At 36.9% G+C, this 14,873-nt stretch overlaps 1 protein-coding gene across 1 annotated transcript in view; it reads left to right on the top strand.

Annotated features, from left to right (window-relative positions):
- Nucleotides 1-14,873, top strand: part of LOC127499478 (sucrase-isomaltase, intestinal-like) — a 63,443-nt gene that overhangs the window by 34,312 nt on the left and 14,258 nt on the right. The window contains exons 28-40 of the mRNA XM_051869827.1: nt 1,226-1,394; nt 2,282-2,378; nt 4,273-4,385; nt 4,717-4,842; nt 5,510-5,641; nt 7,187-7,303; nt 8,625-8,687; nt 9,186-9,302; nt 9,657-9,747; nt 9,875-10,013; nt 10,110-10,243; nt 12,406-12,440; nt 12,683-12,799. Of these exons, the coding sequence (XP_051725787.1) occupies nt 1,226-1,394; nt 2,282-2,378; nt 4,273-4,385; nt 4,717-4,842; nt 5,510-5,641; nt 7,187-7,303; nt 8,625-8,687; nt 9,186-9,302; nt 9,657-9,747; nt 9,875-10,013; nt 10,110-10,243; nt 12,406-12,440; nt 12,683-12,799 (1,450 nt within the window). The remainder of the gene's footprint in view (nt 1-1,225; nt 1,395-2,281; nt 2,379-4,272; nt 4,386-4,716; nt 4,843-5,509; nt 5,642-7,186; nt 7,304-8,624; nt 8,688-9,185; nt 9,303-9,656; nt 9,748-9,874; nt 10,014-10,109; nt 10,244-12,405; nt 12,441-12,682; nt 12,800-14,873) is intronic.

Raw genomic sequence — 14,873 nt, 5'->3', positions numbered from 1 at the left:
CTTAGTGATAATAGTGATGGCCGATTTCAAAATACTGCTTCAGGAAGCTTCGGAGCGTTATGAATCAGCCTGTCGAATCAGCGGTTTGGAGCGCCAAAGTCACGTGATTTCAGCAGTTTAGCGGTTTGACACGCGATCTGAATCATGATTCAATACGCTGATTCATAATGCTCCGAAGCTTCCCGAAGCAGTATTTTGAAATCGGCCATCACTATATAAGTCATTATTTTGTTTTTTGTCTCAAAATGCACAGCAGAAATGTTTTTTAAAGGTCTAATCCTGACTTAATCCAAGCCCTGTCTGTGAAACCAGGCCTTAATTTGGTCAGTTGGACTTTTGTCAGTAAAATAAAGCTTAAAGAGAATTAACAAATCACAGATTCTGGATTTTATTGCATTTTACAAACTGTCCCAACTTTTCTGGAAATGGTGTTATATATATATATATATACACTCCATTTGCAGAAAAGTTGGGACAGTTTGTAAAATGTAGACACTTTTTCCCAAAATGATCAATTTGTAACAATATATCATGCATTCTCTGGGAAATGAATCCATGACATTGGTTTTGCTAGCCCACTGTTTAGGTTAAATCAGGGGTGTCGAAATCAGTTCCTGGAAGGCCACAGTCCAGCAGAATTTAGTTTCAACCCTTAATTAAACTCAGCTAATCAAATCCTTCAGGCTTATTTGAAAACTACAGGTATGTTTGTTGTAGCAGGGTTGGAACTTCCTGGCCCTTTAGGAACTGAGTTAGAATAAATAAATGCATGCATTTACATATTTTTATATATTAAATAAAACACATTAAATACAAATAAATGTATATTAAATACATAATTAATTATATATTAATTATATTAAATATTTATATTATTTATATTTATTTTATATATTAATTAAAATGCATGCATATAAAATAATTAGCTAAATGCTATTTAAAATCATTTTAGAAGGAGATTAGCCTGTTCCCAAAGGTATTGCAAAGTTCCCAAAGGTATTGCAGCTGCAAATTAATTGGAGAAAGCAACAAAGAAGCAGTTTTGTAGAGGAGCACAGGAGTTTAGTGCAGAAATAACAGTGCTGATGGTGCACTTTTAGGGTTTTCTGAGAGTTTTAGGACTATGAAAGCACAGTTTGCCTTCTTAATGAAAGGAACTTATTTTTCAGAAGACAGAAAACATCTTGAGTATTTTCAATGTTTTGTTAAATCTCATTCTCTCTAGATGGGACTCTGCTGTGCCAGGGTTCACATTCTCCGACATGTTCCTTCAGATCTCCACACTCCTCCCCTCAAACTACGTCTATGGTTTTGGTGAAACAGAGCACTTCAGCTACAAACATGACCTCAACTTTCACAAATACGGCCTGTTTGCGAAAGACCAGCCTCCAGGGGTGAGTGTCAGAACCACTGGTGATGTTTTACAAGCCTTTCTGCATGATATGTCATCCGCACTTTACACATCAGTAACACAGCTGACCCGAGTGTACAGTTTGGCCCTGGTTGAAGGCCACTCAAAGCAGTAATCACAAGCAGTAATCGTTGCGACGGTTCATCTTTGTGAACCTCGCGTAGGTATACCTTACTTCCCTTTTTTATTTTTCTACAATGTAACACCTGGTTTCTATGCAGCCATTAAGGGACAGATATTAGTAATAACTTTAATATGAAGAGCAACTAAAATAATAATCTGATATAATCAGTTGTGCAAGCAGACAACTACAGTAACATACAGTCGCACTGAACTCTAATAATCTCTCAAACCCATTCAGTGCATGTTTGATCTACACATGTTATTCTATAGTCTTTAGTCTAGTTTGGTTTCTTTTGTTCTTAGCTTCTATATATAACCCTGTGTTTTCAGTTGTATTCTCGTCTTTGGTTATAGTGTGTATGCTTTGTTGTTCTCCTACAAATCTTGTATTCTCCTTGTTCATTAAAGACTATTTGTATTTATTACCTGAGATGTGCGTGTTGGAAAGCCACACTACAGAACGTGACAGTTATTGGTTATCATTCATTCATACTGGACGTGCTAACAGCCTTATTCTCTGACTCACTTCATGACACAATGCCCAGATAAAGAGAAGCAAAAGAAAGCTACATGAAGGAAGAGAGAGAGAGAGATGTAATTAGGTTAATGAAAACAGAGAGATGGGATTTGCAAGGTTCATTCCTTTAAGCCAAATAAAAATCTCTCATTAACACTTAATTGTCTGTTTAACACTGAGAACAACTGAAATCACATCACAAACTCTAATCTCTTTCTCCTCATCTGTAGTATAAGCTGAACAGTTATGGTGTCCATCCCTTCTACATGGGTCTGGAGAAATCAAAAAATGCACATGGTGTCCTCCTGCTCAACAGCAATGCCATGGGTGAGTACAACTGCATATACTAAACATGTGTGTCCACTTGGACCCAAGCCTAAGATGGTTTGCTAGTTTAAACTGGTTAAATTGTTCCTGTTTAAAAGTACTAAGACTAGGCTGATCAGAAAATCAGTTTAGGCTAGTTTATTTATTATTTATTTATTTATTTATTTTTTTTTTCAGGTGCAGGTTAAAAGTAAAATTAGGATTATAGGCTATTAAGACCCAGATTACAATTAAGTAGTTTGATATTCTGTTAAATGGATAGACAATCCCACAATGCATTGGGTTGAATCGAGAGAAACATCCCAAAGTTCCTAATTAAGTTGTTCTTAATGTATTCACCACTGCAATTAAGTTGTAGAAAACATCATTTTATGTGCCCCTCACATTTATCTTTATGTAAAGGGCACTACAGTATGTCCGGGAACAATGTTTTTATTGTATATTTATGAGTCTAAACTCAGCCAGTCGGCCACTAGCTGCATCTTTAGTATTGGAACAAATAAATTTGTCGCTCACCACTTGCTCCAACACTGACTGGAGTTTTTCAGCAGGTCTTAAGGTCGTGATTAGAGCAGGTGCTATTTATCAGACGCGAGAGGCTGTCATTGAGCTTTTGTGTGAGAAACGGTTATGCTTATTGCAGGACTTTGCTTTCACATAATGGTGGAGCTGCAGCGGGGCTTTTAACCGAGTTGTGCTCTCAGAAAGTTCTGCATTCAGCTGCTGTCTCACAAATGCTCTCACACACATTTTAATTCTTACATAAACACACGCACTGGCAGTCGAGTACATGAGCGTCCTGAAAACCGCAGCAGGAGAATAGCTTTGATGTAGTTCACTTTACTCAGAGAAGTTCAAAGTAGTGCCCTTTAATTTGAATGCAGATGTGTTTAACACCTCACTGCATACATAATAACGCAGAAATGGATGGTAAAGGAGGTGTAAGGATCTCTGAAATGGTTTGAAGGTTTTCTTGTCTACAGTATGTTGACATATTTCCTTTATCACCGTGATTTTGCGAAGTAAGGCATATTTTGTTGATCTTGGAACAACATTCCTGTCAGAAAAATTAGTCCTAAGAGTTTTTAGCCAGCTGAAAATGCTAGGCGCTCTGCTGAAAACGCCTATCTGAGCGCTTGATAGCGCTTTTCAGTTGAGGCGCTTTGTTGCTATGATACGGAAGCACTGTTACTTGTAACTGATTTCGCAGGTAATTTGTTTCAGACTAAAAATGTCAACACAATGTAGAGTACTTGCTATGTATGTTCAGAGACCAGCAATATTAATTTCTCATCCATTTTGTTCCATTCTCTGCTTGTTAATGTCGTTGTATAGCAAGAATGTTGTGACAGTTGTTCGGTGTTGTATTTGTCCCACCTCTCCTCCACTCTGATTGGACGGCTGGCTAAAAAGTGACAGTGATGAGTGCAGCATTTTACTCATTCTTCAACTCAACCGGTAAAAAACGCCAAGCTCTCAGCGCTTGAGCGTGAAAAAGACGCTCAGCGACTCGCTCCTGGTGTTTAAAAAAACGTGGCGCTCCCTTTGAAAACAATTGGAAAAGTGTGCTAGCTGCTGGAAAAAATGCTTTGGTGGACACACGGCCTAATCCTATCCCTACCCCTAAACCTAACCCCACCAATAACTTGTCTTTAAAATCAGAGGGAAATAATATGTGAATAACACTGATGTAGAAGCTCCATACCCTGGTTGTAAGCCTAAATTTGAAATAAACTGTACACTTGATCCATTATTAACAATATTGTTATAATATTAATACAATTATTTTTTGTAATGTGTAGTTGGGTTAACAAAGGTGCTACATTGAGTCACAAGGGTGATGTAATGTAATGTTTTTTTTTTTTTTTTTTTTTTTTGCTTGTTTTGCTCTTAGATGTGTCCTTCCAGCCTAATCCAGCTTTGACCTACCGCACCATCGGAGGTATCTTGGACTTCTACATGGTGATGGGACCTACTCCAGAAGTTGTGGTTCAGCAGTACACTGAGGTGTGTGTGTGTGTGTGTGTGTGTGTGTGTGTGTGTGTGTGTGCTTGCATGTGGGTGTGTGTGTTATTCCTGGCTTGATGAGGTTTAGCAGCTGGAGTCTCTCTGCCTCATTGCCCACAGTGTACTCAATCTAAACACACACACAAAATAACATCCAAAAACTCACATGCATAAATGAAATACATAAATATTTATCTAAAAGAAGCTCGCTTGTCACATAGACAGAAGGGGCCATTAGATTCTCTTAAGCCACTTGAATATTTATGTTCTAAAATGTATTTGCATAAAATGTAAAACAATTTTCTCTCGGTTTGTGCATTTTGTCTGACAGATGATTGGCCGTCCGGTTCTTCCAGCCTATTGGTCACTTGGATTCCAGCTTTGTCGCTACGGCTACGCCAATGATACGGAGATTGCAGATCTTTACAAAGACATGAAAGCTGCTGGAATTCCTTATGTAAGCAATCTCATCTTTTAGTGTGTGCAGGTGTGTCGTTCAGTTTTCCCCTGAATGTAACAATAAGCACAGTTATGTAACTCTCACCGACCTTCAGAACTTTCATTAGAATTTTAGGAATATTACATTTCTCACCATAAATATCAAGTTATTTCACTGTAATGTGCAACTTGAATGACAACACAAAACATTCTGTGACCGTTTTAAGACTTAAAGTGGTACCAGGAGTGTGTTAGTGACTCATAAAAGTGCATCTTTTCACAAAAATCCCCTAGTCCTTTTTATTGGCAGTTCTTTCTAAGATAATCATCACTAGTAGGACTTGAATAAACCCCTAACACTATGTATTTAAGTTCATCATGTAGCCTGTCCTGCACCATTTGGGTTACTGATAATGAATAAAACTTCCAATGCTCGGCTTGTTTAGAAGTCTGCTGTTGCTTTCAGAAGGCAATTTTTGCAAGGTAGATGATAAAATTGTGAAAATGGGCACGTAAGTAACCACTTAGCAACAGCATACCATCTCACTGTCTGCATTTGCAGTAAAGTTTAAAGCCATGTTTCAAACCAAAGCATTGCTAGTTTTTCACTAAATTGTTCAATAATTAACTTGGAACTTCACATTCAGATTTAATGATCATAATATTTGACCTTTGATCCCTTAAAGGATGTGCAATATGCAGACATTGACTATATGGAGAGGCAGATGGACTTTACGCTGGACCAAACGAACTTCAAGGGACTGCCAGCTCTGGTGGACCAAATGAGGGCTGAGGGGATGCGTTTCATCTTCATTTTGGTACAAACAGTTCTCAATTACTAGAAAAACAAAGTTGTTATCATAAAGTGGTAAATTCATAAAGAGTTCATAAATATGGATTGGTATGGTCTTGACATCAGTCTTGTCTTCTTATTCTGGCCAGGAGCATGCAGTGAGATTTATTCTGTACCTTACCTTAGGAAAAAGAAGTTTATTCAAGTGTGCTATTAGTATACTTCTTTTAAACTAAAAGTTAAAAAGTATACTTTCAGTCTACTTTGTATGTACTTCTCAGAAATATACTTTATGCACTTTTCAGAATTGCACTTAAGTATACTTGACTTATACTGACAGAAAAGTGTAAATATATTTGGACTATACATGTAGGCTACCCAATCTTTTGATCGAGATATACTTAAAAGTATAATTAAGTATTCATAGTATACTTGGCTTGTAGCTGTGTTTAATCTTTTGATTGAGCAGCCTATTAAATACTTTTTTTCACATAGTTTTATAAACTTACATTGTTTGAAAATATTGATTTATAAAGAAAACAGATATGTTCCTAATTCTGAGTATCTTAATTTTTGTGAAGGCAAGGCCACTGTTGGTGTACATAAAAATTTACTTAAAATTTACTTTACTCTTTCCCCGCCACTGACTGAATTTTCCAGCTATCTGTGTTTTCATTGTTATATGGTAGGGGGCGCTATTAAGCATCTTCTAGTACAGAATCTCCAGATCAAAACACGCGTGAAGAAGCAGAAACAATTGATAGAAGATTGCTTTGCACAGATGTAAAACAACACGATCATCAAACATTACACAGCATATAAATCAAAACTGCCTACGTTACTGAATGCAGTGCTGAACCCACGAAGAGGAAACGACTGTGAAGCTTTGGGGGTGTTGATGGACGCGATCTACTCCATCTGTGTTTTGATCATCACTCTGAAGTCTGATCCGGATCTAGACTTTGACAAAAATGCAGTTTTTTTTATGAAACTTACCCACAATTAAGTATTGATAAAAAGGGATGCATGAAGCTAGAATAATTTTTTTTTTTTTTTTTTTTTTTTTATAAATGGAAAGAGTTAAAGTACAGTTAAAGGTATATTTCAAGTATAACAAAATTAACACCTAAATAGGAACATAGTAGTATACTTAAGTGCAAAAATAATATATAAATAGTAAACTATAAGTATGATATTATGTTCACTTAAAGAAAAGTATACTTGTAGTATAAAACTACTAAATGTGCTACAAGTATTAAAATAGTAAACTACTAGTATACTTGCAAGTTCACTTATAATACAGATGCAGTACAAATGAGAAACGTATTTGTGAACTAGTTGTGCACTTAAAGTTTACTACTGTTACACTTATAGTACACTTAAACGTATACTTTTATATACTAAAAAGTGGGCCAATTTAGTCCCAAGCAGAAATTTGAAATAGTACACTTACAAGCTTACTACTAGTACATTGATATTACTATACTTATTTCATAAAATGAACTTGAAGTATACTTCTTTTTCATAAGGGTTGTCAGAGCTACATGCTTTATTTGTTTGTGTGCTTCAGGACCCGGCTATAGCGGCCAATGAGACAGAAGACTACCCTGCGTTTCGACTCGGGATGGAACAAGACGTTTTCATCAAATGGCCTCCTGAGCTCAGCAGTGACATTGTGTGGGGAAAGGTATGGCAAACGCAAAGAGGAACATTATTGATTCTGTGTCAATATCTCATAGTTTTGTTGACAATGTATTTTTGTAACAAATTTTATTCTTTAGGATAAACCCCTTGAGATGCATTATTTCATTTTCATGGGGGTCTTAAATTTTTCTCTACTCTGTGGCACAAGTTTGGGGTCCTTCATGTTCTGCAGTACCTTTCATACTATGGCTTTTAAAACATTGGTTTGCTTTAGGGACGTATATTTTGATTATCTACACAACAGGAAAACAATCAACAGGATGCCTGATAAGATGGAAATAAAGACAGATCGCCATTGCTCAGTGAGGGTTAGACCATTAGCTTACATAAAAACTATTTTTAGATGATTTTTTGAAATTGTAATATTATCATATACCGATTTTCTCATACTGGATTAATGTTTTAGAGTGAAACAAACCAAATAATACCACAAAAAAAGCACTAAATTCATAAAATTCATTGCTAATAAAAAATGGTGAAAAAATGGTCTCCAAAATGGTGATGACTGAAGCGGAATTCCATCGATTATTTTTAAGCGTTGCTGGAAGAATTAGAATTTCAGAGTTACGATTTGTCGGGAACCGAACGGGAAATTCCAAATTCATCTGGAATGCGATTAGTTAAAGGTGCTGTATGTATTTTTTATTTTTATTTTTTTGACTGTGCTAAAGCATAAAAATAACATAATATGTTTGCATATTTAGGAAACATGCTATGGTCCTTCAGATACTTGTTTCTTCGAAAAACAATGCTAAAGCAAGTTATTCTACTTTGAAATGTGTGTTCAGTGTCAGAATGTCTGTTTTTGTTTTAGTCTGTGTGATCCCACCCACTCCCAATTTTCCCTAGTATTTCGACACTCTGGGTTGCCAGTTGGTGGGAAACACAGCATATTGTAGCCATGGAAGCCAGTAAACTGGTTCAGAGATCGCAGATTCTACCCAATCTAAAAAGCCTCGAAGTCCATCTTAAAACCTCTGTAATCAGAGGCATATTAAAACGCGGATAAATTAACTCAAGGACTTACAGTGTAAAGGCCTGTACACACCGGGACGAATATCTCTCACGATTATTGATGACGTTTAACGCCTCGTGACTAAACAAAGGGCGCCAATGTGAGTATGCACACCTATATTTTTTAGAAAACGCCTCAGGTTCGTTTTTTCGGTTTTGACGCGCCACGTTAAAAACTGGCCGACCAATGAGATGACCAATGACATGTACTGTACTGCAAGCAGGAATGATCCTTTTATTTTAGCCTAACCTGAAACACAGGTTTTAGCTATTGTTTCTGTCCGTCATAGGTGTGGCCTGACTATCCCAATATCACTGTGGACAATACCTTGGACTGGGATACTCAAGTAGAGGTATCTGCCACCCCACCCCCATCTCTTTCTATCTCACTTTAATCAGAGAACCATACATCTTTTCTCTTGTTCCCGCATAGTCAAGCCTATTCATACTGAAATCATCAGTACAATGGACTATAATTGCAAATGCAGTCAAGAGAGATGAGTGTGACATCTTAGAATACTTTCAGTCAATCGGCATGTAGAAGACATGTTATCTGTCAATGAGCACATTGTACTATACTGCTAGTATTATATTATTTTATATCACCCACTAGTATATCTGTCAATCAGCATGTAGTAAACAAACTCATTTCATCTTATCAGAACATAGCAGACTCACTGCTATAAAAGCGAATCAGCACATCATTATTTAAACAAATTGGCTTGTTGTAGTTTAACTACTGTAATATCCAATCAGCACATACTGGAGCAATGGTTAAAGCACTTTGTGGAAGTGTAGTAACGGTTAAAGCACAATTATAAAAATGTCTTTTTTATTTCATCAACTTTCAGCTATTCAGAGCTTTCGTGGCATTCCCTGATTTCTTCAAGGAAAGCACAGCAAATTGGTGGCAGGATCAGATTAAAGACTTTTACAACAACATCACTAAGTTTGACGGACTTTGGATTGTGAGTGCTTTGTCTCTTTTTTTAATGTTTGAATGCAAAGTAAAGCAATTTCAATAATTACAATTGTGCAAGATGTTCTTTGAGGACATCTGTGTTCACATTTGTTGCTCTTGAAACAACATAACCCTAACCATAACCATTAAATAAAGTCAAATGTGAAATATTAGATTCATAACAATGTTGTTGAAACCCAAACAAGGATACTGAATCAGAAAAACATCCTATTTGAGAAAGTCATGGTGAGCATGCAATGAGTGAAGGTTTAGCATAGGCACAGCCACTGTCTATGCATTTATGCATATAATTACCGTTTTCTCTTTTGCCTTCATTGTCATTCTGATTTCCTTTCTGAAGGACATGAATGAGCCGGCCAGTTTCGTGCATGGCACAGTTGGAGGAAATTGTCTAGGAGATCCCAATTTGGAAAATCCTCCATATATGCCCCGTAAGTTTCAATGAATGCATCCTGACGTGTATACATGGCTGGAGAGATTTTACAACACAGATGATCAACCTGTATTTAGCACTGTGCATCTGAAATTAATCTGCATACTGTTAATACTTATTCCCAGCACTGGAATCCATGCAAAGAGGTCTGAACCATAAGACTTTATGCATGAACAGCCAGCAGATCCTTGCTGATGGCACAACTGTCAAACATTATGATGTCCACAACTTGTACGGCTGGTCTCACACGGAACCCACTTACAAGTGAGCTTTCTGTTCCTCCATATTCACTGATGTATTTATTTCTTGGGTTTCTGGAATGAGTTTTAATTTCTGTGTGTGTTTATGTGTATGTCACAGTGCTTTGCTCAGTACCACTGGCAAGAGAGGTGTCGTTATTACCCGTTCAACATACCCATCTAGTGGTCGGTGGGCAGGACATTGGCTGGGAGACAACTACTCTGCCTGGGACCAGCTTCTGAAGTCCATCATAGGTATGAGTTTATTTATTAGTGGTTCTTGTAATGATGCTATATTTTTATATATATATATATATATATATATATATATATATATATATATATATATATATATATATACAGTCATGTGAAAAAGTTAGGACACCCTATTGAATTCCATGGTTTTCCATATCAGGACATAATAAAAAATCACCTGGTCCTTGGCAGGTCTTCAAATTTGGAAAATAAAACAACAACACATGACATATCACACCGTGTCATTATTTATTTAACAAAAACTAGGGAAAAATGGAAAAGCCATGGGTGAAAAACTAAGGACACCCTTATAGTTTCCTTAGGATTTAAGAGGGTAAGTAGCAGTCAGGCGCTGCTAATCAAATGTCTTTGATTAATCGATCATCAGCAAGTGTGAGCACCTCTATAAAGCTGAAGTTTTGGCAGTTTGCTGGTCTGGAGCCTTCAGGTGTGTGTTAACAAAATACTAAGGAGGAAAGACATCAGCAATGATCGTAGAGAAGCAATTGTTGCTGCCATCAATCTGGGAAGGGTTATATGGCCATTTCCAAACAATTTGAAGTCCATTATTCTACAGTGAGGAAGATTATTCATAAATGGAAACAGACACCAATCTTCCAAGGAGTGGACATCCCAGCAAATTCACCCCAAGATCAGAGCGTGTAATGCTCAGAGAAATTGCAGACAACCCAAGAACTATACCCCAGATTCGACAGGCCTCAGTTAACATGTTAAAGGAACACTCCACTTTTTTTTGAAAATAGGCTCATTTTCTAACTCCCCTAGAGTTAAACAGTTGAGTTTTACCGTTTTCGAATCCATTCAGCCGATCTCCGGGTCTGGCGGTACCACTTTTGACTCTTTTGTAGTTACATTGTGTACTAAGACCGACGGAAAATGAAAAGTTATTTTTTGCTAGGAACTATACTCTCATTCTGGCGTAATAATCAAGGAACTTTGCTGCTGTACCATGGGTGCAGCAGGCGCAATGATATTATGCAGCGTCTTTCACAAATGTCTCCATGGTTGCAAGGCACGCTTCCTGTGCAAGCAGGGGGTCACAGGTGTTGCGTAATATCATTGCGCCTGCTGCACCCATGGTACGGCAGCAAAGTTCCTTGATTATTAGTTCCTAGCCATATCGACCTAGAAAATCGCAAATTTTCATTTTCCGTCGGTCTTAGTACACAATGTAACTACAGAAGAGTCAAGTTTTAAATAGGAAAAATATCGAAACTCTTTGGTAATTTGAGCGAGATGCTAACGGTCTAATCATATTCAGTGAACTATGCTAAGCTATGCTAAAAGTGGTACCGCCAGACCCGGAAAAACTCTAGGGGAGTTGGAAAATGAGCCTATTTTCAAAAAAAGTGGAGTGTTCCTTTAAATGATAAAGTTCATGACAGTACAATTAGAAAAAGACAGAACAAGTATGGCTTGTTTGGAAGGGTTGCCAGGAGAAAAGCCTCTTCTCTCTAAAAAAAACATGGCAGCACGGCTTAGGTTTGCAAAGTTTCATCTGAACAAACCACAAGACTTCTGGAAAAAAAGTCCTTTGGACAGACGAGACCAAGTGGAGATTTTTGGCCATAATTCACAGCGCCAAGTTTGGTGAAAACTAAACACAGCTTATCAGAACAAACACCTCATACCAAAAGTCAAGCATGCTGGTGGAGGGTTGATGATTTTGGGCTTGTTTTGTAGCCATGGGCCCTGGGAACCTTGCAGTTATTGAGTCGACCATGAACTCCTCTGTATACCAAAGTATTCTGGAGTCAAATGTGAGGCCATCCATCTGACAGCTAAAGCTTGGCCAAAATTGGGTCATGCAACTGGACAATGATCTGAGGATCACCAGCAAATCAGAATGGCTGAAAAAGAAAAGAATAAAGGTGTTGCAGTGGCCCAGTCAAAGTCTGACTAAAAATCTGTGCATAGACACAAACTTCAATGAACTGAAGCAACGTTCTAAAGAAGTCCTGATACTGAAAACCATGCAATTCAATAGGGTGTCATAACTTTTTCACATATTATAAACATCTGTTTTGTCCTTGCATATTATTCTTGACCTGCCTCCATTAAATTGTGCTGTTTTTTTTGTGTTGAACAATGTCTACTGTACAGTACAGTGTATAAACCCTCTCTCTCTTTCTGTCTTTCAGGCATGATGGAGTTCAGCATATTTGGCATCCCTTACGTAAGTGCCTCTCTCATCCTACCGCAGCACTTGCTATTGATTTTTCATTTGTGCTTTATTTCCTATCAAACAATGTTTTAGTTCATTTGGGTGCATTACACTAGCATGTAGCCATTACACTGACTCTAGAGTTTATTTATTAATGTTTTGGAGTTGGCCCTGTTTTTACAGAGATCTATAATCATGTTTCTCTCTCTATGTCTCCTTTCCCTTCTCGTTCTCCCTTTCCGCTTGCGTTCCAGACGGGTGCTGATATCTGTGGCTTCTTTAACCCTGCCGAATACGAGATGTGCTTGCGTTGGATGCAGCTTGGAGCTTTCTACCCATTTTCCAGAAACCACAACACCATAAACATGCCAGTAAGAACACACGCAGCACCTTTTTTTTTAGACAGATTTATTTTTTTTTAGCAGTGTTAACCAAAACAAATATCATATTTTAGGCTTAGATATGAGTTTAGTCAGTCAAATTGTGTCAGACCTCTTTTTCCTTTTAAAAACTCTCATGTTTTAAATCACGTTGTAATAATGTTTGCATCTGAAAAAGGGAATTTTTTGAAAAAAGAAAAGAAAAAAAAAGCAGTTTAAAATGACTTAAAAAAAGAAGCAAAAACTCCTTGCTTGTTTGTAGTGCTGTACAATTTGGCCAAAATGTGATTATATATAAATATGACTATATAATAATAATAATAATAATCATAATGATGATGATGATGATGATGAATAGAATATAATTTATTACTATTATAAAACAAAATAAGAAATAGTACTATTGTAATATTTCACTATAAAGAAAGAGTATTTAAGAGAAATAATAATAATAATTTTATTTTACAGTACACCTTTTGCAATACTAACTACAATACTAAAATTTATGGCTGTCTTCATTTCTTAATTTTCAAATTAAATCTATATACTTATTTAATTAAAATGCAGCCTTTACTATTTGAGAATTGTACTTAACCATTAACAATCACGAAAAGCAAGATAATCTTGCACATCTAGAAATTTGGTCTGACAGAAAATTATTGGACATGTGGCAGTGGACATGTGGGGCCATTGTTCAGCAGACAGTGTGAAACGGACCCTTAATTGAGACTTAAATGGTGTTAAGCCTGATAATCACTGACACTGAGTGACAGGCATCAAAATACAGGGTGAAACAAGATATTGTTACTGTACAGACAGCCATGACAACTTCCTACATGAATCCTTGTCTGTGTGGCGCCCTGAGGGAGTATGAAAATGATCTCTAAATCCCTGAGACAGACAGCAGTCCATCACGATGCCCCAAAACTCACGGCGGCACTTGAAAAGGGCCCCCCGCACCGGCTGCTGACTAATATCTGGGATCTGTAGACAGGTGGGCTGTCAGGTATTCACTCTGGCACTTGTTTAAAATGTGACCTTTGCAAGTGCTGGGACCTGTCACAAAAATCCAATAAGCCCAAGGAGTGAGTGGGATCGATATGGCGTGGGGAAAATTCTTCAGTGAGTGGACGTGGCAGCTTTGTTGCTAACAGATTCATTTGGGGGTATAATTAAATGCTCAAAGTTATCCAGAACCCTTCTGGGCTTCAATCATTTAAAAATGAATTGCTAATGGGTGATTAAACAAAGGACGAACAAACAGAAATAGAGTTTGGAGTGGAAGTGTAGTCTAAAAATCCTAAAGGATTGTGCACAGAATGCCCTAAAGGATCCTGTAGCTCAGGTGGTAGAGCATGGGACACAAATGGTATGTCAAAATGAATAAATGTAAATGTAATCCGATGGGAATCAAATACGATTCTACTAGATAAATAGAAAAACCTTGTTGATCTTATTTTTATTCTTTTTTGGTTTTTAGAGTTCTAGAGTTGTTGAAAGTTGTTTTATATTTCTTTACTTTTACTTTTACCCGAATCCTACTTATATTGTATTGGAATAATGTCTTGCTACTGAACGGTTAAAGGAAATCTGTAGGGAAACTCTGGGATTTGTAAAATCCGGAAGGATTTTCTTTACATTTCTTTTGCTATCATACAACATCTTTTTATCCATGTTGGTAATTATAATAGACCTTTTGGGAACAGGATATTGGGAACTAAAAGATCAAGTTTTTGTTTTGTGTTATTTTGGAATCATATATGAATTCAGATTAGAATCCTTCAGGATTTGTTCCAAATTATGATAGAAATTGGAGAGTTGGAGACATAGCGTTTGCTATCTACTCCCTATCTTTTTTGTTATCTTTGTTAAAGGGGTCTTGAATTGAGAATTCAGATTTTCCTTAATCTTTCAAAATATATAAAGTCATTGTACTATAAAAATATCCTTTCAGTTTCAGAACTCAAAATGTCCTCATTAGTCTAAAAACAGCTTTTATTGAAACCAAGGTGCCAAAATGACTTGTTTCGCATTCAGTATGATGTCATAGTGTGATGAAAGACCA

The sequence above is a fragment of the Ctenopharyngodon idella genome, chromosome 18 (genome assembly GCF_019924925.1).
Source record: "Ctenopharyngodon idella isolate HZGC_01 chromosome 18, HZGC01, whole genome shotgun sequence".
Classification (NCBI taxonomy): domain Eukaryota; kingdom Metazoa; phylum Chordata; class Actinopteri; order Cypriniformes; family Xenocyprididae; genus Ctenopharyngodon; species Ctenopharyngodon idella.
Note: the sequence above shows the minus strand (reverse complement) of the source record. Positions and strands in the feature narration are given on the sequence as shown.